The 26822-nt window shown below is 35.6% G+C and overlaps 1 protein-coding gene across 2 annotated transcripts in view; it reads left to right on the forward strand.

The window, feature by feature from the left end:
- The first annotated feature begins 376 nt into the window (after positions 1-376).
- Positions 377-26822, forward strand: part of LHFPL3 (LHFPL tetraspan subfamily member 3) — a 776856-nt gene continuing 750410 nt past the window's right edge. Inside the window, exon 1 of one of the 2 annotated variants that reach the window (XM_007504071.2) lies at positions 377-1519. In XM_007504071.2, coding sequence (XP_007504133.1) covers positions 1078-1519 — 442 coding nt within the window. In that variant the 5' untranslated portion in view covers positions 377-1077. The remainder of the gene's footprint in view (positions 1520-26822) is intronic. The other variant, XM_007504072.2, reaches the window with a different exon arrangement.

Genomic DNA, 26822 nt, shown 5'->3' on the forward strand with positions numbered 1-26822 from the left:
TATTTATTTATTTTTCTCAACCTCCTTTCAACTTTCTTCTCGTTTCTCCTTACCTCTCTTTTCAGCAGGCACTTTTGTTAATTGAGGAACTATCAAGGGGGCCCCCTTCAGATTCCTCCAGCGTGGGAGCGGGGAACACCATAAAGCATGGTTCAAATCAGGGTCTTTCCGCGCCCTTCCCTACCTCACCTGTCTTATAACTTCTACACCCCTCGCTCTCCCCCGGCAAGACTGAGAAAGGTTGAAGCACTTTGCAAATGTTTCTAGAATAATCCCGTCATCAGGCCCAGGGCCCCGCGCCCAGTGCCAACTCTGGGAATCCCTGGGACACCCCGAGCTCCCCACAGTGGGAACTGTAAACTCTCCTTTCCATTCCATTCCATTCCTTTCTTCTCTTAGGTGCTGTCGCCCCAGTCCTGCCTCCCTTCGTACTCTGCTCCTGGAGCAGTTTCTCCTGCCCGCTTCTGCCTGCCACGTGAGGGACGTCCCCGGGCCTGCCGCGAGCGCTAGGGGGTTCGTGCCACTAGCAGCCTGCCGCGGCGCGCGCTTTCTAGTGCTGCCGCTCGGGCTTCGGCGTAACCAAAGCCCTGGCCCCGTAGCTTTCCTGGGCAACTCGAGCTTAGTGCCTCATTGCCCAGCAGCGGATTTGTCACCTCCTGCTGCAGCAGCTGCTGCAGCTGCAGCAACATCGGCATCAGCTGCGGGAGCAACCACCACGGGCAGCTGGAGTCAGAGAAAAGCGGAGTGGAGAAGACCGAGGTGGGGGCTGAGGGGGGGTGGGTGGAGTGCTGGTGAGCTGGACTGGAGAAGAGGGAGGATAGAAGGAAGATCAGGGCTAGCAAAAAGGGGGATGCTCAGCCCTCCCCCCTGTCTCCTTCCGGGAGGGAGGATGCAGACTCTGAAACTGGCGCTGCTAGGCTGAGGCTGGAGCATTGGAGGTGCAGCGCTGCTCCGAGTGTGTATGTGTGTGTACGCGTGTGTGCGTGTGTCTCCTGTGCATAAAGAGGTGAGGGGAGGGGGAGGAAGAGGAGGAGGAGGAGGAAGAGGAGGTGGCGGTGGTGGCGGTGGAGGAGGAGAATGCCAGGAGCAGCAGCAGCAGCAGCAGCCGCCGCCGCTATGCTCCCAGCTCAGGAGGCTGCTAAGCTCTATCACACCAACTATGTACGGAACTCCCGGGCCATTGGCGTGCTCTGGGCCATCTTCACCATCTGCTTTGCCATCGTCAACGTGGTGTGCTTCATCCAGCCCTACTGGATTGGGGACGGCGTGGACACTCCTCAAGCGGGCTATTTCGGGCTCTTCCACTACTGCATCGGGAACGGCTTCTCCAGGGAACTGACCTGCCGGGGCAGCTTCACGGACTTCTCCACCCTGCCCTCCAGCGCCTTCAAAGCTGCCTCCTTCTTCATCGGGCTCTCCATGATGCTCATCATTGCCTGCATCGTCTGCTTTACCCTTTTCTTCTTTTGCAACACGGCCACCGTCTACAAAATCTGTGCCTGGATGCAGCTCACCTCCGGTAAGTGCCCACCCGCCCTCCTCTCTTACTGGAGGGGAGGGAACTCGAGGTGTCCGGGGAGGGAAGTGGCAGAGTCCAAAAGAGGGCAATGGGCGAGAGGAGATGATGAGATGTCTCTCTTAATGGAAAAACTTAATCGGACAACGTATAGAGAGGTGGAGAAGGCCAGTGCTCAGAAGTCATACCCCCTATCATCCCATCAGATAGCAAACCATCCCGCGGCGTTTGGGTGCCTTATAGAAGTCCTGGTGAAAGCCACCTGAAGGGACCAGCTAACTGCAAGGCAGTGGCTGGGAAGAGTTGGTTTCTTAGGATGAATGAAGAGTCACTGAAATCCTCATATTGGAGAAGTCTGACGGTGTGAGGGCCGGGGGATTGAGTAAAGAATTTGTGGAGGTTCTCCTAGAGGTTTTGGTTTTGGGATTATGTTTATCAGCCTACTTCTTGGTAGGTCCAGCCTTCGTGGACCATAAATCTGTCATTGCTGGAGGGCGATTAGAGCCTCCAAGTGCTAGTGTTGGTTTGTGTCCATCTGCCCCTGGCAGTTTTGGAAAAAAAAAAAATCCTTGGTCTACCCTGAACAGTTGAATATTCTATAATGGTTTCAGTCCTTTGAATGACAACAAATATAGAGTTCCATGGACATTTCCCAATGTCAAGTTTTTGATTCCAGCCGTTTAGCTGTCTAAATATCATTCTCCCCGCCCTGTCCCTCCCCACCCCAAGAGGGAGAAAGGGGTCTTGGGAGAAGGTTCACTTGCCCTCATGATTCCTTCTTAGCTAGTGCATTTAAGGAGGTAGAAAGCAAAGAAAACTACTTTCATTTGCATTCCCTGAAAGAGCTTTGCCTGTTTGGGTCAGGCTCTTGATAGAAGAAAATAGACATACAAAATGCAGTTCTGAGCGTCAGAGTGACTTTTACTCCAGAAATAAAATTAAAGTGATTTCTTTGTTACTTCAAAGAGTTTAGAAGTAAAACTCTGCTTCTTTCTCACTCTTTCCTTTTCCTTTGACTGTTATTAACCAACCTCTCTTGGAATCCCCCTATGTCTCTGACACACTCTTTTCCAAATGCTAACCCTGCTATGCTAAGTTTGTTGGCCCTCTCCTGTCAAGGCACATCAGATGAAGTTGAGCCTAGTTCCAAAAAAGCTGATAGACTATCCAAATAATGAATATATTTCAGATATCCAGGTTTTCTCATTTGTTATGTCCTTTTATTTTCCTGATTTTTCAAAGGAAAAATTTTTTCATTGTTAGCTTCAAGATTTGGTAGTTTGTCTTAAGAGGCTAGCAACATATTCTGGGAAGCAGAGCTTCAGATTCTGAATTTACAAGGCAAGTTAACCTTTAATATACATCTGAGTATCTTGTCAGTGTTTTGATTTCTCTCCTATATCATCTTATAGGTGGCTTTTTTTGACATGAGAATAGGGAATTCTCCTTGAGGCTAAAATTATGTGAAAGTCATTTTTAATAGAAAAAAGTGGCCCAGTAGACTGTTATGCCATATACTCTAAGTACCTGCATTATAAGAGTTCCAAGAAATGGGTATGAATACACTAATTTGGGAATTCTGAAGTCTTTATATCAACTTTTTTGTCTTCCTCACAGAAAAAACAATTCTCTGTAGCTCCCATGACATAATTTTTCTGAACTGCTTATCAACTTTAATGGCAGTTTCAAACATGGTATAACTAAAATTTATGCTAAAAAAATCAGACCCTTTGAAATGAATGCATATATTAAAGAAATTCAGCTAGGGTTGCTCTTGATTCCTGTCCCTGGTATGACCCTGAAAGAAAAAGGACATGCAGGATGCAGATGTTTGGGAAAAGACTTGACCCTGCACAACTAATCTAATTTCTCTCTGTTAACTGACCTATTTAGATTTGATGATTCAAGTCAGATTCATCATTCAAAGAACTGGAACTAAACTTGGATATATTGACTATAAGTTTATAAGGTTTTATATATTACATTAAATCTGAACCTCAGGATGACACAGGAAAGGAAAGGTGTTTTTGGAGAAAGTTTATGAAGCTCCAGTTCATGAGCAAACTGGATTTGACTTTCAAATGTTTGCTTTTCTTTCTTGCTCAGGGGCTAATGTTTTAGAGCTGTGTTTAGTATTTTTTTGAACAATAATAACCAAACAGAGAAAAGACCCTTAAATTTCAAAAATTAGTATTCTTTTACTCTGGAATGGTGAAAAATGTATAGTTTAAAGAATTTAACATATATCTGTTTTTCATAATATTACTGTGAAATCTTAGGGTATCCCTTGAAATGAAATAATAGGAGAAACACTTAATTTGCTTCACATTTTGAGAAGTACTTGTCCATGCATGTGCTTCAAGTCTTCTTTTGGAATTACTAGTTTTATCAGAGTTTTAAAAAATTCCGGATAAGACATATGGGAAAATAACTTCATTTACTGATATGTCATATGAAGGAAAGTCTAATATTTGTGTTACAGAATTGAATCACATTAATGCAGAATTAAATCAAAAGCAACAACATCCACTGTTTCATTAATGAATGTGATATAAAAGCTACTTCTAAAGGGAGGTCAGATTGAAAAGGTTTTCAGTTTTTATGAGCCTAATGATATCAACAAGACATTTTACATTATATATTACCAATTTAATTGGAATCTGTAGAACATTACCTTTTCACCTTTAATTGTCCTCTAGTACTTATAGTCTAAATGTATCTAGGCTAATCTCCAATGTAATTTGCCAAATAAGAAAGACCAGAATTAATTTGCCATTTACATTTAGAGAATGTTTAACTCTCCTAGTAGTCAAATGATCAGTATGTGTATTTTGTTATGAGTGATTTTTGTTTTAGTGACAAGAGATCATAACATGTTCTTATCTAAAAAGTCCATATATATCAATAAATATTGATAGTAAGGGGAGGTCTTATCTTTCCTAGTACAAGTCCACCACCAAGAATCTTTCTCTTTTCCCCCTCCTTCCCTCATTCTGAATATTAGTTCAGACCAGTACAACTGTTTTTAAATCATCATGGTTATCATCATTGCCATCATTGATTCGTATAGCACTTAAAATATACAAAGTGCTTTAGTCAACAAGTCATGTCAAAAAGCATTTATTGTGCACCCACTATATTCCAGGCACTATATTTAGCAATGGAGATTAAAAGAAAGGCAAAAACAATGTTTGCTTTTGAGGAATTTATAGTATAATTGGGAGACAACATATTAACAACCATATCCAAACAAGATTTATTCAGAATTAAGTTGGAGATGATTTATCCCATTGATCCCCAGAGGCAGTTAAGGCCTCTTACCAAAGAAGAGATTTTAGTTGAGACTGAAGAAATTCAAGGAAACCAGAAGATGGAGATGGCAAAAGAGAGAATTTAGGGTCAGGAGATGGAGTGTCTTGTGTGAGGAACAATATGGACATTAGTGTCGCTGTATTGCTGAGTAGGCGAAGTGGAGAGGATTAAGGTATAAGAAAATTGGGAATATAGGAAAGATCCAGGTTATGAAGGTCTTTAAAAGTCAATGAAAGGATTTTTATCCTAAAGGTAATCTGAGACTACTGGAATTTATTGAACATGATCAGACCAGTACTAGAGGAAGACCATTTTGGTAGCTGAGTTAAAGGAGGGGGAGTCAACACATAGAAAGCAAACAAATTATTGTGCCAGTTTAGGCATGAGGTAGTGAAGGATTACACCAAGGTAGTGGCACAGAAGACAGATACAAGAGATGTGAAGGATGACTTAACAATAGATTAGATATGAGGTGTGAAAGCAAATGAAGAGTCAGGGTTGTTACCTAGGTCTGGCTGACCAGGGAGATATTTGTACTTGTGACGGTAATGGTAAAAATTGGGAAAAGGTGAGGTTTGGGATGGGAGATAATTAGTTCTATTTTAGGCATGATTAATTTAAGATGTTTACAGAGCATCCTATTCAAGATGTCCATTAGGCATAAGAGTCTGGAGAGATGTTCGAGTTGGATAAACCTATCTTCCTATCCTTTGCATGGTATGACAATTGAATAGCCAGAAACTGGTGAAATTACCAAACTAACACAAAAGAAGGAGAGAAGAGGTCCCAAGACAGGGCCTCAGGGGCACCAGCAGTTAGCATGTATAGCTTGAATGAAGTTACAACAGAGGAGATTGAAGAACCTTGAGAAATAGGAGAGAGCAGTGTCACAAAAAATAGTGAGAAAAGAGGATATAAAGGAGAAAAGGGTGATCAATGATGTTAAAGACTGTAGAAAGGTCAAAGAAGATAAAAATTGAAAGAAGATTATTAGACTTGGCAAAAAAAAAGAGTTTATTGGTTAACTCTACACAAAGGCAGTTTCTCAGATACATCAGGAGCCAGACTGCATAGAGTTAGAAAAGAATAGGGAAGTAAGTGGAGGCACCAGTTGTATAGCCTTTTCTCAAGGAGTTTAGCCATGAAAGGGAAAAGAGATGTTGGATGATGGCTAGTGGGGATGGAAAGATCAAGTAAGGTTTTTGAGGATGAAGGAGACAGGGACATATGTATGGGCAGCAGAGAAGCAGCCAGTAGGCAGAGAGAGATTCAAGATTTGTGAGAGTGAGAATGATAGAGGAGGCAGTCTTCTGGAGAAATTAAAAAGGAGGATGATCACTTATACATGAAGAAGTATTTGCCTAAGCAAGGAAAACGGGTAATTTTTTCATGTGAGACAAGGGTAAAGGAAGAGTTAGTTGGGAGGAAAGCATCTCAGTGAAATAAAATCAGAAAGAGCAAAGAAGTAACTATGGGTGAATGTCTTTAATTTCTTCAGTGAAAGGAGAGACAAGCTTCTCCCCTTTACACACACACACACACACACACATATATATGTATATATATATATTATTTTTTTTACATACATATATTGTATCACTTGGTCCTCATAACAATCCTGAGTCAGGTGCTATGTTCCCATTTCATGGATTAGGATACTGAAGCCAAAAGAGCTCAAGTGGCTTTTCCAGAGTTACATAGCTAGTAATGTTTCAGACAGGTTTTGAACATAGATCTTCCTGGCTTTGAGATCTACCTATACTCTAAGACAGTTAATGGCACTTTAATGATTACCTAATCTGTGCATTTGTTGTAAACCTTTGATCTATGACCCTCAAGAAGTCTGTGGATAGAATTCGGGGGAGGGGGCTGTAAAATTGGATGAGAAAAAATTAAATCTTGATTTTCACTAACACCTAACATAATTTATTAATTCCTTAATTTCAAAGACATTTTCCTGAGAAAGTGGCAGTTAGATGGTACAATGGATAGAGTGCAGGATTGGGAATCATAAAGACTCATCTTTCAGAGTTCAAATCTGGTCTCAGACACTTACTAATTGTGTGACCCTGGTCAAGTCTATTAACCCTATTTACTTAGTTTTCTCATCTGTAAAATGAGTTGGAGAGGAAATGGCAAACCCCTCCAGTATCTTTGCCAAGGCAGCCTCAATTAAGATCATGAAGTGTCTGACACTACTGAAATATGGCTTGACAATAACAAATTTTGAGAAGAGGTTCTTAGGTTTCATCAGACTAAAGGGAATCATGTCTCAGAAAATATTAATAATTCCTCATATTTTCCAGTTGCTCTCTCCTATTTTACATATGAGAAATTGTGAAGTGAAGGTGCCCAGGTTCACTACACAGAGTAAGTAACAAATATAAGATTCAGGAATTCAGTTCTGCTGCTCTTTTCATTGCTTCCCAAGAAATAATTTATTTAAGATCACTCAGATAGGAATAGGAAAGACAAAATTCAGTTCTAGATCCTTTGGCTGAAAGTTCAATGCTCTTTCCACTATGCCACACTTGCTTGAAAATATTTTTACTTGCTCTAAAAATATTTTTTAGCATCTTAGCCATGTTTGTCTAGCACTGGAAGCTATATGTGAAAAGCATGTCATTTTAGATGTTGTTATGAGCTTCCTGACCTTCCCTCATCTATTTTATCCAAATAATTATCAGCTTTCTTGCATAGAACAAGTCACAGTTCATTAACTCTTATTTAACCTGACATGGAAATTAGTATATTATACCATTGAGAGAAAGGTGTAAAATTACATTCTTTTGTTTGTTTCCAATATCTAAAACTATCTCTGAGTATAGAACAACATATATAAAATAATGCATAACATTCAAAGAGAAAAAATGCCCATGAGTCCATTCATGAAGGGAGAGAATTGATTATTCCAACAATCTGATCCCTCCGTACCCTGGAGAAAAGAGAAATCTCTAGTTAGCCTTAGAGGTTAATAAACGGCACATATTCTGGATGAGGATAGAAAGAGAATGCCATACCTTTAGGAATTCTGATCCCTGCTTCTATCTCCTTAGTGTAGACACTAGAGAATAGTTAGATTAAGTAAAAGTAGGGAATAACTAAATCCTGTAATTCCCTAAACTAGTTCTAGAAGCATACACATAACCATCATAAACTAAAGAGCAGATATCTTAGGACACATGGATTCTTCTGAATTCATGTTGTTGTATTTGTCTCCAAATGGCACTGAAGTCTCCAGATGGCAATGAAGATTTTGCACAAGTCCAGTGTGGATTACAAGGTCAACCTTTGAGAGAGAAGTGAGAGCTGAAAAAACCAAAACCTTGCCATCTGACAAAAGCACTAGTTAAAGAGGTGAACCTCTCTGAGAAAGGTAGAAGAGTCATGGTTGCATTAATGACTTCTTCATTTTTCCCTCACCTAACACTATCAGTTTTTTCTCAGTGGCTATTGAGAGGAAGTTTGCTCTAGTGGAAGCCACACTCACTGGTGGTGGAATCAGAAGATGTGAGCTCTTGGGTTCTACTCCTGGCTCTGCCATTTCCTAGCTATGCAAAATTAGGCAAATCATTTAGCTTAACCTGATCCCACTTCCTTCATCTATAAAATGGAGATAATAATACTTGCATTACCTACTTAGTAAACAAAGTAGTTTTGAAGCTCAAATGATATGTACATGTAAAAATGATATATATATCTAAAATACTATACAAACGTGAATGTATAGAGAATAGATGAGAAAACTTTCCTGTTCTAATATTCTGTTAGCCAGTTCCTTTTTTAAAATTACAAAATGATATTGTTTTATGTGAAAAAGATTGAAAAGTGAGATTATTTTAGAAATAGCTAAAATGTTCCACCTCTTCTGATTATTACTAGACTTTGTCATCAAGGAAGAGAATAAAAGCCAAGGCAAGACTAATTTAAACCCTTAACATGCCATGGCTTAGAAGTGAATGCCACATAGCTTTAACAAGAACAAGCACTCATCATTTTCATTGGTGCATAGTGTAGCCTCTTTCACAACTCAGTTGGGTCCCTAAATCTAGCTCTTTGGAATGATTTGCTATCATTCTAATTTTTTTTCTCAGAATTTTTTGAGCTATGGTTAGTTTTTGTTTTGTCAAACTGTGATTTTATTGATGTGGAGAACTTTCAATGAGAAGACTCCTAGCCTTAAATCTTCGCCTTAGCGAGTCTGAGGCAGAGTCTGGGACATTGAAGAATTAATCAACTTGTTGGAGTCACATAGTCAATATGTACAAAAAGTGGGACTTGACTCAGAGCTGTCTGATTGGAGGACTGCTCTCTATCTACTAAAGTGCCTGCTAATGAGAGGGTTAAATTGTTAGAAAACCATTTGGAAGATGGTAAACTTACCTAAGGAATGAACAGTTCACTGTTCAACTCTTCTTTCCCCCTGTAGCATTTTTACTTCATTCAAGATTTAAATGTCAAATATGACTTTGAAGTTCTACCCAGAAGGAGGAACCTGATCCAAATTAGGCTTCTTGAAGTATCTTTGTTTAGATGACACTGTGATAAGGAGAAGAGGAGGTGGTCATTGTCCTCTCTTTTCCCTTCTTCTTCATTATACCAGCTTCCTTTCTACCTGTCAAGTGGCCCCAGATATAGGCTACTCTGCTTGTGCATATCTCTATGATTCAGAATCCAAGATGAGCATGGTTGGGATTTCCCCCAGCAAAGGATGAGAGGGACTGGAGAACCTCTGGTCTTCCCACTGTTGATGTAAGCTGTTTTTGCTGACAGCTGAAGAGAACATTAATTCCAGGTGGTGGATTCTTTGCTCAGATGGAACTAATCACACCTAGAGTGGAGAAGCTGTGAAGGAGGCTGATGAAGAAATTAGGCTCTACTGATGTATTGTCAACCCTTTTCCTGGCTGGAGAGCCAAGAGGCCCCAGGCAATGTATTCTAATATGGGCTAATCATAGTACCTCACATTTATTTAATGCTTTGATGTTTGCAAAAATGCTTTTTCTACCCCACTGATGCAAATTTTTTTTTTTATTGTGGGGCAGTATGTCTCAATTGCTAGAAAGCATAAGTCTCTTTAATGTAGATTAAATTTTCAAGAACTGAAATAAATTTACAAGTTATTTTAAATGAGTGGCAAACTTTTTTGCCTTTAAAAATGACACAAATAATTTGTCAGTTGAAGAGGTGTTGAAAATATATTAATTTGTATGTCAAAACAAACTGTATTTCATAACAAATAGTAGTTGTTAAGTTAATATCTGTGAAAAAGGGTGGCGACTATAAACATACCCACACAATATGTTTGTGCTATGGGACTGTGTGCATGCATGTGTATGTGTAAAGCATAGTATATTTAATCAATTTTTGCTATAGTAGAAGTGCTGACAAGGTTCTTACATTGTCTTATTCTTTAAAAGAATGATGATGATAATTATTATGCAATAAAAATCAACCTAAATGCTGTCTGTTTGAGAACGTGAAAAAAAGGTTAGTAATTATAATTTCAACTCAGTACAGAACTATGACCCAATAAATGTTACTCTTGATGACCACTGTTACACTTTTTTATATGTGCTTCAGAAATCTTTTATTTTCAGTGAGAAAAAATTTTGAACAAAGGGGGGAAACCTATAGAACTTATTCTTATAGTTGTAGCCTGTGGTATAGCTCACTTTTGTGTGTGTGGCAGGAAGAGATAAACCATGGAGAGAGCAATGGAAGGTCACACTAGTATGAAGTGAAAAGTCTTCAGTAGAATTCTAAATCAGTGAGTTGAATAGAATGGTAACAAGGATGGCTTCAAATGTGGAAAATTCAGAAAATACTTCAACTCTGGGAGTCAGCAAGCAACTCTAATGAATTTGAATTCTTCCTTATAATGAATTAACTGTCATTTTTACTTGATGTTAAGAAGGACCAAAGAACTGACCTCCACTCTTACTTAGAAATATCAAGAAGAACATTTTTGGAAGAGAGAAGAAGAGCCTAACTATAATACAAATTCAACATTGATCTGAAAAAAAAAACCTGTGAGGATATTATAAAAGAAATATTTACAGTACTCTAAGTCTTTCTATTAATATCCTAACCAATAATGATGTATAGTTCACCGAACCATATTTATTTGAGACAAAATTTTCCCTAGATTTGGAAAGTTGGTGAAGTGCGATGATATGGTCCTATCAGCATTGTCATTATAGAGCAACTAGAACAAAGTGCATAATACATACATGTTGATTGATTACATGTGCTTTGTAACCTTGTTGGATATTTAAATATAACAAGATGAACTATTTTTTAAAAAGAAAGAAAAATCATTTCCCAGTTCATTGTAAATAGCAACAATATGTTACCATTTTCAGCAAGGCAGAACTAAAGAAAACAATCCATGAAAAAATAGGATATCTTGATGATGATATAAAGGCTTCCTTGTACATCTGTTTTTCATGAGATTTCTCCTTACTTTAATAAAACAAAACCCTATAGAATAAAGACTTTACAGGTCATCTCTATAGGGAAAAGTGTGCAAAGTATAAACCTGATGAAATTTTCTAGAATGATAGGATTATAGAACCTGAGAAGATTTTAGAGATGTTTTAATTTAACATCCTCATTTTCAGATGAAAAAGATGTTAGTTGATTTGCCTAAAGTCATTTAGCTAACTAGTGTCAGAGTTAGGATTAGAATCCAGTACTCAGATGTAGTGTTCTTGATACAATTATTGCCTACTAATTACAATCAGCTCTGTGATTCACAAACAAGTCATCAGGATAAGAAACTATGGCAAGTGAAAAGAAAAAGGAGCATATTAAAACAAATAAAAAAGAAGCTTGGACTCAGAAACAATTATTGACCTAATAAAGAGAACTATGAGCATCTTACAAAGACAGGGAGAGCACTGAGCTTTGAGATAGAGGATTTTTCTCTGGTGTGTGATGCTGGGCAAGTCATCTATTTTCTCTGTGTCTCAGCTTCCTCATCTGTAAATTGGAGATAATAATGCTCTTACTGCCTACATCACAGGAGTATTGTAAGGCAAGTGCTTGGTGAATTCTTATGTGAGCCAGGATAACACAATGACAGAAGAGAGAAAGTTAGCAGTGACTCAGCATTAGTAAGGAAGACTTGATTACGCAAAATAGAGCCACAGACATATATTATTATCACTAAAAACTTCAAGTATCCTTCCAAAGGTACTAGGAGTGTGCTTTGAACATCCCTAAGTGTGCTCCATTGAAGGTAATCAGCAAGACTAGTACCAGGATGAACAGTTTGTAGCCCTCTCTGACAGGAGACTCAGTATTTGAAAACTAGCCAAACCAAAATAAGAATGGCAAGGTCACAGTAGAGTAACTGCCCAAAGGAAATAAAACACAACTATCTTCTCAGCTAGAAGCAGCGGCATAGAAAAGTCATGGAGAAAACTCAGGACTGAAAATCCTGTAGCATTTGACAACATCAATTGCAAAGAGAAATGTATTGGCAGCCTGACAAAGTTGATACCTAGAATAGACAATACTGTGTGGAATAATGTGCAAATCCCAATTACCAAGAAAAAGAAATTATAGTCTCCCTTTTAGTAGAGCTGCACTAGGTTTTAAGACCTGCGTATATAAAGGGAGATGTAATCCATCTCTCTTATGACAGATTTTTGAAACAAGCTGGCCTCGGGGGGAGAGGGATCATTATAAAACTGGGAAAGAAAACATTTATTTATTTTTCTTTTTTGAAATTTAGACACAGATTTGAAGAGTTCATTGACTGTTATCATGAACTTCCCATTAAGGATCTCTTTAATTTACATATAAAATGGTTTGATTTCATTCACTTAAAACACACCAATGAAGACAAGACTATGTTTCATCTGTGAGGTGCTGAAGAAAGGTCCAGTGGATTTTTTACTTTATAACCACTTACATGGACCTGCTATAATAAAAACTATTCAACTTGTAATGGGAATTATATCCATGAAATGAATGTTCTTTGAAAAAACATGACTTTATATCATTTTCTGGAGTGAGTTGTTACAGTGGTTAGAGTTCTGGACCTGGAATCAGGAAAGACCTGAGTTCAAAACTCACCCCCAGACACCAATTGTTTGGCCCTGGGCAAGTCCCTTAATATTTGCCCAAGTTTCTTCATTTTAAAAATAAAAATGATGATAGTATTTGTTCTCAGGAGTATTGAAAGGGTAAAATAAGATAAATAATAATAATGTTAAAATTTCAATATATATTTATTAAGTATATAATATATTAAACATATATTTAAATAATAAAAACAAAATAAGATAAATAATAATAAATTGAAATGAAATGGGTCCAAAAACTTAAAGCATTAAAGAAATATTATTGTTATTTATGTTCATTGTTATTGCTGTTATAGAAAAGAGAAGATAAAAATGTGTTTTATGAGACAAAGGTAAAATGAAGAGAAGTACTGAGTCAACTAATATTGTTTTTGGAAATTGTAAGATAGGATAAATTATATAAATTAATATCAATTAACAGACATAGTAGGGGAGAATCTTACTAATAGGCAGACCCATTTGGGCAGAGAATTTATATAACTTCTGTGACTCTTTCTTTTCCTACACATCTGAGACTTTCCTGCTTAGTTCTCCAAAATATCCCTCAGATATGTTGAGCCAGTGTTTTGGTTATTTTGTTTGGTAAGAAAACCACACTGTACTGACCATTTATGCTATCATTGATAATTTGTCAACAGTTAAGCCAAACAATTCATTAAATTTGTCATAAGTTAACTTAACCCTTGGTGGGAACTAATGATAAATAATTAAGGTTTTAGAGTTCAAAGGAACTTTAGAATGCATTTGGTCTATTCTCTACTCAATTATTCCTTGGTTTTCTGACTCCTATTGTGCCCACATTTAGGTAACATTTTTTTGTGGATAGCTAGGTGGCACCAGTGGATAGAATGCTTGGCCTGGAGTCAGGAAGACCTGAGTTCAAATCCAGCCTCAGACATATGCTAGCTGTGTGACCCTGGACAAGCCATTTAACCCTGTTGGCCTCAGTTTTTTCATCTGTAAAATCAACTGGAGAAGATAATGGCAAACCACTCCAGTATCTCTGCCAAGAAACCCCAGATGGGGTCATGAAGAATCAGACATGACTTAAAATGATTGAATAACAACTAATGAAGAGATGGGTCTTCTCTTTATTTCTCTACTTTTGCTCTTCATCTCATTACCTCACCCCACCCCCTAGAAGCTTCATGTCTTGATTATTCTTTCTTCCTCTCAGTTACAAACTCTACTTATATTATGGCTTCTTCCTGCCATCTACAAATTTGCTTATATATCTGTAATCTATAAAATAATTGAGCCTATTATCTGTATCTCCTTTTTTAAAAATTTAGAATATTTTTCCATGGTTACATGATTCATGACCCCCCTCCCCCGCTTCCTTCTCTCCTCCCAGAGCTAATGAGCAATTCCACTGGGTTATACTTGTATCATTGTTCAAAACCGATTTCCATGTTATTCATATTTGCAGTAGAGTGATCTTTTAATGCCAAAACCCCAATTACATCCCCATCGTACCATGTGATTGATCATATGCTTTTCTTCTGCATTTCTGTTTCTACAGTGCTTTCTCTGGATGTGGATAGCATTCTTTCTCCTAAATTCCTCTGGATTATCCTGGATCATTGCATTGATGCTAGTAGAAAAGTCTGTTACATTTGATTGTGCTGCCATGTATCCATCTCTGTGTACAGTGTTCTCCTGGTTCTGCTCCTTTCACTCTGCATCAATTCCTGCAGGTTTTTCCAGTTCACATGAAATTCCTTCAGTTCATCATTCCTTTCAGCACAATACTATTCCATCACCAACATATACCACAATTTTTTCAGCCATTCCTCAATCAATGGACTCCCTCTCATTTTCCAATTTTTTTGCCACCACAAATAGTATGGCTATAAATATTTTTGTACAAATCTCTTTCCTTATTATCTCTTTGGGGTACAAACTCAGCATTACTATGACTGGATCAAAGGGCAGGCATTCATTTAAAGCCCTTTGTGCATAGTTCCAAATTGCCCTCCAGAATGGTTGGACTAATTCACAACTCTATCAGCAGTGTATTAGTGTCCAATTTTGCCACATCCCTTTCAACATTTATCTCTTTCCTTTTGCTGCCATATTGGCCAGTCTGCTAGGTGTGAAGTGGTACCTCAGAGTTGTTTTAATTTTCATTTCTCTGATCAGGAGGAATTTAGAACACTTTTTCATGTGCTTATTGATAGTTTTTATTTCATCATGTGAAAACTGCCTATTCATGTCCCTTGACCATTTGTTGATTGGAGAATGACTTGATTTTTTTTTTTGGGGGGGGTAGATTTGACTTCATTCCTTATATACTTGGGAAATTAAACCTTTGTCAGAGAGTTTTGTTATAAAAATGTTTTCCCTGTATCTACTTTTCACAATAAAACTCCTAGAAATGGTCAACCATATACATTATTTTGATTTTCTCACTTCCTACCTCTTTCTCAGTCTCTTAAAATTTTGTTTCCAAGTGGGTTTTATCAGTGGCCTTACCAGTGAAATCCACTGGCCTTCTTCCAATCTTTATCTTTCTTGACCTTTATGGAGCTTTAAAAAAACACCATGGACCCTTTTCTGAATATTTCCTTTCTTAACTTAATGACATTTTCTTTTTGGGTTATTCTATAACCTCTTTGATTGTTCTTAGTCTCCTTTGCTATATCATAATCCTTTTCTCATCTAATATTTATTTGCCCACCAAATTTTAATTCTTGCTCTTCTGCCTCTCCAGTCTCTCTGTGTGTTCTTATCAGCTCCTAAGAGTTCAATTACTCTCTCTATGAAAAAATGACTCATAAATTTATTATAAATCCAGATCTAATATGTTTCCTGATCTATTTTCTTATAATGATGATAATAAGCCTTTATATAGCACTTTAAGGTTTGTAAAACACTTCATATATTTTCTCATATATCTTTAGAAGTATGTCCTAGAGGCAACTCAAACTTAACATATCTAAGCTGAAATGTATTCTATTTCCCCTCAAATGACCCCTGATCAAGGCTTTCCATATTTTTGTTCATGGAAACACAATCCTTCCACTTACACAATTTTCCAAACTTAGAGTCTTCATTGACTTTTCTTGCTCTTAATACCCATATCCAATCGAATGCCAAGTCTTCTTGATTCTTCCTCCACAACAACATTTTTTGTATCCATTCCTTTCTCTTCAACTACTCAACTCCTACCTATTTGAGGCTCACGCCACCTCTTGCCTAGACTATTGTAATAGTCTCTCTTTGATTCCAATTTCTTTGATTTTAAATTAATCCTTCACACTGCTACTAAATTGGTCTTACTGAAACATAGATTCTTTAAAAATTCTTTTGGTAGTGTCTATGGTTTAAAACACAATATTCCCTCCTCAGTCTGCTTCCCACATACTTTTCTGATCTTATTTTATATTAAACTCCTCCATGCATTCACCATGAAGAATTGCCCGTTAGGATATTTTAAGCTAATTAGTTAACTATTGGTCATACAGGACACCTCACTTCCAAGTCTTGTGCCTTTGTACAGGTCATCCCCTACGTGTGCCATGTGACCTCAGACACTAGCTGTGTGATTCTGGCCAAGTCACTTATCTTCTGCTTGCCTTAATCCACTACAGAAAGAAATCTCAAATCACTTCATTATCTTTACCAAGAAAACCCAATGGGTAGTACAGTCTTCATGGTCACAAAGAATTGGACAGGACTAAACAGCCACAAAAAGCAAAGCATCATGTTAGATTAGATATTTGATTCATGATTTTTAAATAATTATGTGATATAGCCTTCTTTGCATAAAGAAATTGTTAGACATAATTCCTATGAATTCTGGGAAGAATTGTGAGAATTGCATCATCAATTTAACTAAATAACACTGGAAAAAGTAACCAGATTTTGAAAACTGCCTGAAAACCTTCATGGCTTCTAAGCAGTTAGGAGCTCCTATCTGTTTTCCCAAATGATAGGGAAATATAATCAGAGAGCATGCAGATTACTTCCTTTTTATCTTGTCATCAAAAGATAGATTGAAAATTTTTAATCTCTATTAACAATATCATGTTGCAGGAACAAATTAGAAGTAGCAGTTTAAATATAGCTATTAAATTTAGAGCATTAGATAATTATTATAGCAATTCTTCAGAATAGTGTCATAAGAAAACAAAGAGTTAAGTTAAATTTTCAGCTAAAATCTATGAGAAGAAAATAAAAAAAGGGTAGATATGTTTTTTTAGTAATATAGTAATTTCTTATTACTTTTAATCTTCCCCTCCCCCAAAATATTTTTATGCATTAAATGTATGTATGAATATATATTTAAATGAATATATATTTATAATGTATGAATATATATTTAAATGAAAAGTTATTTTTAATAATTTGACTTCAGTTTGAAGTCCTTAGTATATGGTAAAAGAGTATATAAAAATTTCCACCAGTAGAAGGCTTGAATCATGAAGCCAACCAATTATGTCTCTTTTTTTCTATGAATTAGCAAGATTTTTTAAAAAAAAGTAGCTGCTTCTTCCTAAGTAGAAGCTGATGTTGACAAGGAAAACCAATAAGCAAATAGGAGATAATCATAGTCTTTTGTATTATATATAGTCTGTTGGAAAATATTCTTGAAAAGTATATTAATCATGTTATTTCTCAGACCACTGAAATTCTTAGCCCAGGGAGAAGTGGCCTCCAGAAATTAGTTCTTCTGAGGCATCCACATAATTAGCTAGGTGGGTAAATAGAAATGCCTTGCCATGTTGGAGGAAGGACTTTGGGAGTGACCTCCTAATGTCTGAGTCTATGTTTCCTCAAATTTTACCTTTTACAGGTCTTGGCCCCAGAGCAATTCCCTCTATCTACTTTTATGGATAAAACTAGTAGTAAAGAGGGAAGGGCAAATGAGAAAAGGCTTTTAATTAAAATAGGAACAGGGAAGAAGGGTCACCCTGCTATAAGGAAACAACTCTAAAGTATTGGACCATTTTGTCACCAGAAACCACTGGGCAATAACCACTTTTTATCTTTTCTAAAAACCTGTTATCTAGATTTTAAAAAATAATTTCCCCCCAGTAACATGTAAAAACAGATTTTTCACATTCAAAAATATTTTATTTGAGTTTCAAATTCTCTCCTTCCCTCCCTTCCTTCTTCCCTTCCCCATCCCTGAGATTGTAAGAAATTTGATAGGGATTATATATGTGCAATCATGTAAAACATATTTCCAAAAAAGCCATGTTGTAAAAGAAAATACAGGCCTAAAAAACAAATCACAAACATTCAACATATAAAAAAAGAAAAGTAGTATTATTCTATTTGCATTTAGGCTTTATAAGTTCTTTCTCTGGAGCATTTTTCCTGAGTCCTTCAGAATTTTCTTGGATCATTGTATTCCTAAGAATACTTAAGTCTTCCACAGTGGATCATCATTGCAATATTGCTTTTATTGTGTACATTGTTTTCTGGGTTCTGTTCACTTCACTTTACATCAGTTCATATAAGTCTGTTTTTCTGAAATCACCCTGTTTGTCATTTGTTATAGCACAATATTATTTTATTACAAATATATTCCATCTCTTGTTCAGCCATTCCCCAACTGAAGGGCATCCCTTCAATTTCCAGTTCTAAGTAGCTTTTTTAGTGCCTTCCATGGCTTTTATCTTTGACTTCTTGTGATTCCTACTGATCTTTGCTAATTCTCTTGCTGCTTCATCTATCACTTGTTTTGATTTCTTTTGCTACTGGTTTCTTATATCTTTCAATGACCAAAATTAGGATTTTCTGGTGATATCAAGATTACTTTATGAGATAAAACTCAAGAAATCTTCCTTTATATCAAGTTCTGAACCTAACAGTGTTTATATAATCGTGTCATAGATCCCAAAGGATTGATTTATAAATATTATTAATTATAACCTTTAAATAAGTCATCAAATAATCATCAAATCATCAAATCAAAAAATCATCAAATAAGTCATCAAAAAATCAAAAAATCATCAAAAGAAAAGTCATCAAAAAAAGTCATCAAAGCTTATTAGCTGATGAACCACAACACTTTGCAATTAGAAGACACAGTGGATAGAGTGTTAGACTAGGGTAGTTCTGAGTTTTATATATTTTCTAGCTGCATGACCTCCGAAAAGTCTCTTAACATTTCTTAGCCTCTTTTTCCTCATCTGTAAAGTGAGGATAATAGCCCCTAACTCCCAGAGATGTTAGGAGGTTACAATGATTTGGAAAATTTTATTTAATTAATTAATTAAGAATATTTTCCCATAGTTACAAGATTCATGTTCTTTCCTTCCCCTTTCCCTATTCCCCCTCCCCCATAGCCAACACACAATTCCATTGGCTTTTACATGTGTCATTGATCAAAATCTTTTCCCATATTATTGATATTTGCACTAGGGTGATTGTTTAGAGTCTACATCCCCAATTATATCCCCATCAACCCATGTGATCAAGCAGTTGTTTTTCTTCTGTGTTTCTATTCCCACAGTTCTTCCTCTGAATGTGGATATCGTTCTTTCTCATAAGTCCCTTAGAATTGGCCTGGATCATTGCATTGCTGCTAGTAGAGAATTCTATTACAATTGATTGTACCACAGTGTATCAGTCTCTGTGTACAATGTTCTGGTTCTGCTCCTTTCACTCTGCATCATTTCCTGGAAGTCTTTCCAGTTTGCATGGTATTCATGAGGTTACAGTGAAATAATATACACAAAGCACTTTGCAAAACTTAAATAATACCATATAAAAATTTAGCTCGTTGCCATATTCATTGCCTTGCCTTTAGACAGAAATCAATACACACACATCTCGAGGGGTTAGTCATCATTCATTTGGTCCTTAGAACAGTTTATCTCTCTTTAATATTTTATCTGGAAGATTATTTTTCTTCATAATTTGATTTGATCAGTTTTCATTATATAAATGTTCCTTTTCTGCTGCTTTTCAGCATCCAAACTGTTTACATATAAAATTAGTCAGTACATTATATCATATAATTCTGAAATCCCATTCCCAGGGAACTTTTCCCAGGATCATTCAAGGCAGAAATCTAGATCTCTGAAACCCATCTCTTTTTCTTGTTCACAGATCTTAGTTCCATATCCTGGTTTCAATTGCTTGAGAAAAAAATAGCCATTGCCATTTCTCTTGAGAAGTAGTTCAAACAAACATTAACTATTTATTTCAGAAAGGAGAGTGGTGCTATACCAATATAAATATTTGAAATGTTGTTACAAAGAAAAAGGGTTAGCCTTTTTTTCCTTAGCTCCCTAAACAAATAACTAGGAGTTAAGGGTGAAAGTCATAAAGAGAAGTATTTTAGTATGATATAAACAAAAATTCCTAACCAATAGAGGTAGCTAAAAATGTAATGGCTTATCTCTGGTATGGTAGATTCCCTATCACCAAAGGTCCTGAAACTGGTTTGGAATGATCATTTCTGGGGGATGTTAAAAAATAATTTTTTTTTTCAGTTATGGGTTGGATTAGATAGCTTCCAAAGTACATTCCAAATTTGATATTCTTTGATTAGGTACTACTGTCTATACAGTGGTAAACCAGTTTTCCTTTGAAGCCTCTCTAAAATGAATTAATCTGCTAGTTTTTGTTTTTGTTTTTGTTTTTGTTTTTGAAGACATGAGGAATAAGCTGCAATGTACTGTTCTCCCACCGCTTTGGAAAGAATGAGCAGTTGAAATGAAAGAAGTTCTCCAAGGAATTGACTTACCAAAAGCACATGTTCTCTTGCTTCGTACCAAATCTTTTTTATCTCATATTCTGAAAACATTTCTTTTTTTCCTGGTTTCCCTTGTGGGTCCTCTGGCCCCAAACTATAGCAAAGGTTCTGTGCCTGAGTAGATTAAATAGTATATCTGAAATACTATGATTTTTTTTGTCCAAGATAGCATGTTAGTTATTGCTATGGGATCTTTTAATATTGTATTGACCACCTGTAATATACTTTTAGGTTTAAGAACAAAGATAAAAAGTTGTGGAAGGATGCAATCAATGTGTGTTCATTTGAAAAGTACTGCTCTTCCTTTGTATGACATTACAGAATTGATTTTTAAAATCAGACAACTCCCTCCAACAAACAAATAGTTGTGGTAGACATTCTCTAAAGACTTTTATGTTATTCCTGATAGATCTATATTTATTCAAAAAGTAACATGATTCACAGATTAATTTCAAAGAATATTTATTAACCATCTCCAATGAGTAGCCTAGCCATCTCATGGTGTCACAGTATATTTGAAGTTTGTTTGCAAAATTTGTTAAAGTAACCAATTTCTATGTTTAATGAAAAAAAAACCCATATATAAAGAGAATGGAAAATTTCTTCCTTATTGCTTCTTATTCTTTATAGTTTATATTTTATCTTTTTTTTTTTGCAAAAAGGCAAAAATTTTTTTAGCAAACTTGCTATGAGAAAAAAGTTGACTCTTTAGTCTTCAAACACTGTCCTTTACCTTTCTTTATATTCCTAACATTTATTCAAGTGGCTGGAACATAGTAGGTACTTAATAAACACTTGTTGACTGGCTATTGATTGTACATATTACATTCAGAAAGCCTTTTACTAATATATGTTATTGATCAAAATGAAGATAGGCCAAAGAACATGGAAACATTGCTACAAATACACCACAATGGAAAAGTAACTCAGATATTCTGATATTGGATTAGTAATTTAATCATCTAAGAACATCACATTCACTTTACCCTTGTCAATGGAAATCTTTAGTCCTTATAGAAAAATAACAATGAAGGCTATTGTGAAGTCATAGTTGTATGATCATTTCTACTACTATCACTTTCTTTGGAACAATTATGTCTGGACAAACATTTATTTTCATCCCAAGATAGGAAACAACTCCAGAGTAAGAGTAAAGATAAAAATCAATGGTGATACTATCCTAGAGGGAATTTGAATAAATATCAATGTCCTATAATCTCAGCATTTTCTATGGAAGCTCTAAGCCACCTCAGTTACTCTGTACTTCTATTTCTTTGCTTTTAAGCCAAAAAAAGAGGATGCGTATATTGTGGGAAGTATTCACACCTTCCCTTATGGCAATCCATCCTAATTCCTAGGTTTCCTTTCATTTGCCTTTGGGTTAAAGTCTTGGGTGCTGTAGATGATAGAGGGGACTTTCCCATGAATGGATATAAAGGATGGAGTCTTTTTTGTGTGTGGGAGAAGCTGGAGACTGATGCTCTTTACAGCTTCTCCTTGAACAATATGTTTCTATTAATAAACATTCAATTGGTTTCTCATTTTGAATCTTAATATCGTCACTACTAATAGACTATCAGTGTTACTTACTCTTTAGTAAAATAATAACTACCGACTCTGGAATCTAGCATTTCCATGAACGTCTCTTCAAAAAGACTGATTGAACCCAGAAAGAGGAATAATAATAATAAGGAAACTTTTCCTTATAGAGTCAATAAGACCCAAGATAATGTAAGAGACTGTCTGATTTAAGCTCCATTAGGAAAAAAAACCTCAGAATCTATTTTTGAATTCAAATATCAAAATGATAAATGTGATCCAAACCTGATTATGCATTAACATTATGTGTGTGTATGAATACGAAATGATACATTCTAAATGGCTCACCTTGACAGGCTGGGCAAAAGGATTAGTCATAAAAAATACATATATTTTTAAAGAAGTCTGATGTGTTAGGTGCCATTCTCTATAACTTTATCTTTAAAACAATAAAATAAAACATTAGGAAGCCAGAAAAGCACTAATGCATCTGACAGTTTGAACAGTTTAAAAGCAAATTATTTGTCACAGAAGAAAGTCTCACAGTTCTTAAGCTGCAAGGTAGCTTAATCATCTGATTTCAGAGTCATACAAGGTAGGAAGAAATAGAGGACAAATGAGGAAGACACATGGAGCTATACAGTTCAAGTAGCTAAACAGATGGGACTGACATGTGACAAAAACAGCAGTGATCTTGGGCACTTCCCATCACCACTGCTCCATTTACAGACTTTTATATAACAGTATCAAAGGAAGAATTATTAAATCAAGACTTCATATATGTCACAAAAGCCAGATAGTTCAGAAGAGTTCAATAATCTCTTTAACAAATGTGGTTTGTTGTTCAAATTCAAATTCTTGATGGGGAGAGTGAGGAAGGAGGGGAGAGACAGAGGCAGAGAGAAAGACAGATAAACTGATGGAAAATCAATGCTGAGAAGCAGGAAAAAAAGACCATATTGGTATGAAAAGAATTTTTTTCTTGGAAATATAGAGAAAGATAATAGAAAATAATGAAAAAATGAATTTGAACATTCTTTGAAATAGAGTAGCATAAATTTGCTCCTTCCTAGGGTAACAATAAAATTTGTCATGAGAACTTTCTTATAACCATATAATCAATTTTTCCTTTCTCTTGTAAAAGATATTTCTCCAGTTTTATTTTGCTATAGTTTTTAAAAAGCAAGCCCTAAGAAAAGAAAATGAAATATTGTTTAGAACTCGTCAAGTTATTTTAAGCAGACATTTGCTGCTGGGGAAAATGGTTTCAGGAGATAAATTACCTTAAAAATCGCAAATAAACAAGAAAGCCCTTGCATGGTATTGCTATTATACAGTGTTTCTTTGGGGAGATGTTCTTTGTCTTTGAGTTTGTAATGACTTTATGATGTCAGGCTGCTATGGTAACTTCCTTTTTATTAAAGAGTAACACTGATAGTCAACTAAAATCATGAACTTGTTGATGTGATACTCTAGATTTCCCTGTTTCTCATGTTAATGTATTTTATGTGCTGTTTTGGCAATCAGAGATGATGCTTATATCTATCACCTTTTCTTATGTCTTCCATCTCTCAGATATCTTGTAGCTATGATGTCAGACTGGACAAGGTTTAATTGTTCTGGAAAAAAAAGTCACATTCTTTTTCTTACATGACAGTTTAACATGTACTCCAGAGGTCCTTTCTTTTTATTTCATCAAAAAAGAAATTACTCATTTGTGACTTCCAAAGGAAGGCGATGAAACAAATTTCCCATATTTCCAAAGAGAAGTTGTGGGTTTTGGATGTGGGATGCTACATACACTGTTGATTGATGATGTTTGTTTTTATTGAGTTTTCTTGTTTCAAGGGAAGCAGGGCCATTGGGTATAGGACACATGTTTAAAAAACACTCAAAGCACAAATAAAACATTTTTTTAAATCTAGTTATTAAATTTGAGATTTTTATTACTATTATTTTTAACAATAACTTGGAGGCAAGAGATGTATGCAATATTAACCTAAAACCATAAAAGCTTGTACTTATGTTATACATTAGGGTTTTAAAGAGCAATCATGGCTTTAGAAAACAAATACTGAAGAAACATCTCTTTCATCTTTCGGTAGAGATGTGATGGACCAGAGATATAGAATGAAATATACATTTTCAGATATTGCTAAGGTTGATTTGTTACAAGAGAAATCTTCTATGGGTTGAAAGTCATGGTAGGTTAGTGGGTAATGAAATATAACCAAAAAGTATCAATAAAACATTTTTGAATATGTAGAAGAAAAACAAAAAATACAGAAGGTGATGCAAACAAATGAATTATTTTTATTATGTAGTTATATGTAATATGCATGCATATATACATTTCTGAAAAAATATATGTAACGTAAGTCCAAAGTTTTTTATACTGTCCTCTTTCAAATTCTTTGTATATTGAAATAGTTATATTTTATGTTTTTATGTTTTTTTTATGTTTTATGTTTTTAAGTTATATTTTATGTTTTTAAATTAACAGTTAAATAATTAAAATATTTTTCACAAATATCTCAAACTTTATAATATAATTGTGAAGTAGGTAGGTCAAGTAACATGTCTTTTTTATAGATGAAAAAACTGAGTTTTAGAGAAATTGAATGACTTTTTCCATTGTCTTACAGAGAATGATAGGTAAAAGCTTAATCTAGGTCTTTAATCTGGTGTTCTTTCCAAAATAACATGCTTCCTCCACTGACTAAAATTGTTTCCTGATGATAGTAGTCATTCTCTCCTCCAGAGATACTGATAAAGTTTCTTTTTCTTTGGTCACATATGTCTGGGGTTGATTCTATCATTTTCTCAGTCCTCACAAACATACAGTGAACTTGAGGTACTTCAATTTTATGCTTATTGAAATCCATTCAAAAGAACCAAAAAAATGAATGTAGGAGGAGGAAGACTAATGCTTCTCTTTTGACTACTCTCCTTTTATAGGCAGTTGCATGAAGATAATTATTTGACTTCTCAAACAAATTTAATAACTGCACTTTTGGGAGCTAGATAGTATTACTGTATTTTATATAGTATTAACTGAAAAGGATATAAAAAGTGGCAGACTTTTTTTCCTACAGTAAATCAAGATGAAAATTAACTTAATGAATTATAATTTTAATTGTATTTATAGATTTTAAGCCCATTCTTGTGGATTTAATGTTTAATCTTTGGTTGTTAATATAAACTATCATAGAAAATGTATCCCCAAGTGTTTGAGCCAATTTAACTTTTGGAAGATGACAAATCCCATGACATCCAGTAGGGATAATTTCAACCTTTCATTTGCCCAGTGTAATTAGGCAAAGTTTCATTCTTGTGACAAAAAGAGAGCATCCTTTTAGCAATTTCAACTCTTAAAAACCTAGACTTTGTCTTGGACTTTTTTCCTCTCAAGTTCCAAATACTTGCACCAAGACAATATTATTCTTATATCACTAACTCTTCTCTCTCCCACGCTTCTTTTCTGCTTCATCACTTCTTTCTTCCACCTGCCCAGATTTAAATTTTGGTGCCCACACTTAAAAAACCTCACCCAATCAAGACTTCCCTATATACTTACTTCTATCTTGCTGTTCCTAAGTTTTTGCACCTACTCTGTTTACTGTTTACTTTTATTACTTTGGCTAAACAGATCTCTTTTTTGTTTCTTTATCTGCTACTTCTGCCCTGGAACTCCTTTAGTGGTAGCTAGTAAATGGTAGCTAATGTGCCATTTGCTGCTTCTTTTTTTCCTTCTATTTTTAGTAAACTGGTTCTTAGTTACTTCTGGAGATCTGCTCTCTCTAAGAGGTCATTTTTGACACTTTACAAATGTTCAAGAGATGTGACCCTAGATTTACATGTGTTTGCAATCTGAGGTAGAGAAAGCCTAATTAGATAATACTATTCAGTTCAACAAGTATTTATTATGTGCTAAGTACTATGTGACATTATAGGAGTACCAAAGATGAAAAGAGAAACAAATCTTACTCTCAAGAAGCTTGCTGTCCTCTAGGATGAAGCAAAAAGTGCAGCTAAGTAGGTATAGGAAATAAAAGTAGGACCTCATTTATGTGACATTTGAGTAAGTTGAAAATCGTGCATAATACTGAACCCCAAAATTTAATAAGTATTTCTTCTACTATGAACATACTAGGTACTTTATGACCTTTATCAGGTTTAACAGAGCTAACAGCATCACTGCTCTTGTATTTTGGGGTCATTATTAATAATTAAATAGTGTTAGTGAAACAAATAAGCATTGCTCTGAGAAGGACAGGACTTGTTAACTCTCAACTCTGAACAAAGTAATGAAAAAGCTAATGTTTGGTGCAAAACAATGTAATGATTCTCAGTAATGCTTCTCAAAGTAAGAATGAGTGTGATTGGGTGAATTGCTGGGAGACTTCATGCTGCTTGGGGAAAAGGCATAGATTTAGCACATCATTAAAATGTTTTATTTTACATATTTTCTACCTTTATTTATTTTTTGGTTTCCCATTATGTATACCTGCATGTGTGTGTCAAGTTCTTGTAAAACAAGGTCCTACTGTATTTAAATCCAAAGCAATTTGAGGCATGGGGAGCACTATTAACTGAGTAAAGATAAGGTTTAAGTTGTTTAAATAGATAATGGCAATCTTTGACTCTA

The sequence above is a fragment of the Monodelphis domestica genome, chromosome 5 (assembly GCF_027887165.1).
Source record: "Monodelphis domestica isolate mMonDom1 chromosome 5, mMonDom1.pri, whole genome shotgun sequence".
Taxonomy (NCBI): domain Eukaryota; kingdom Metazoa; phylum Chordata; class Mammalia; order Didelphimorphia; family Didelphidae; genus Monodelphis; species Monodelphis domestica.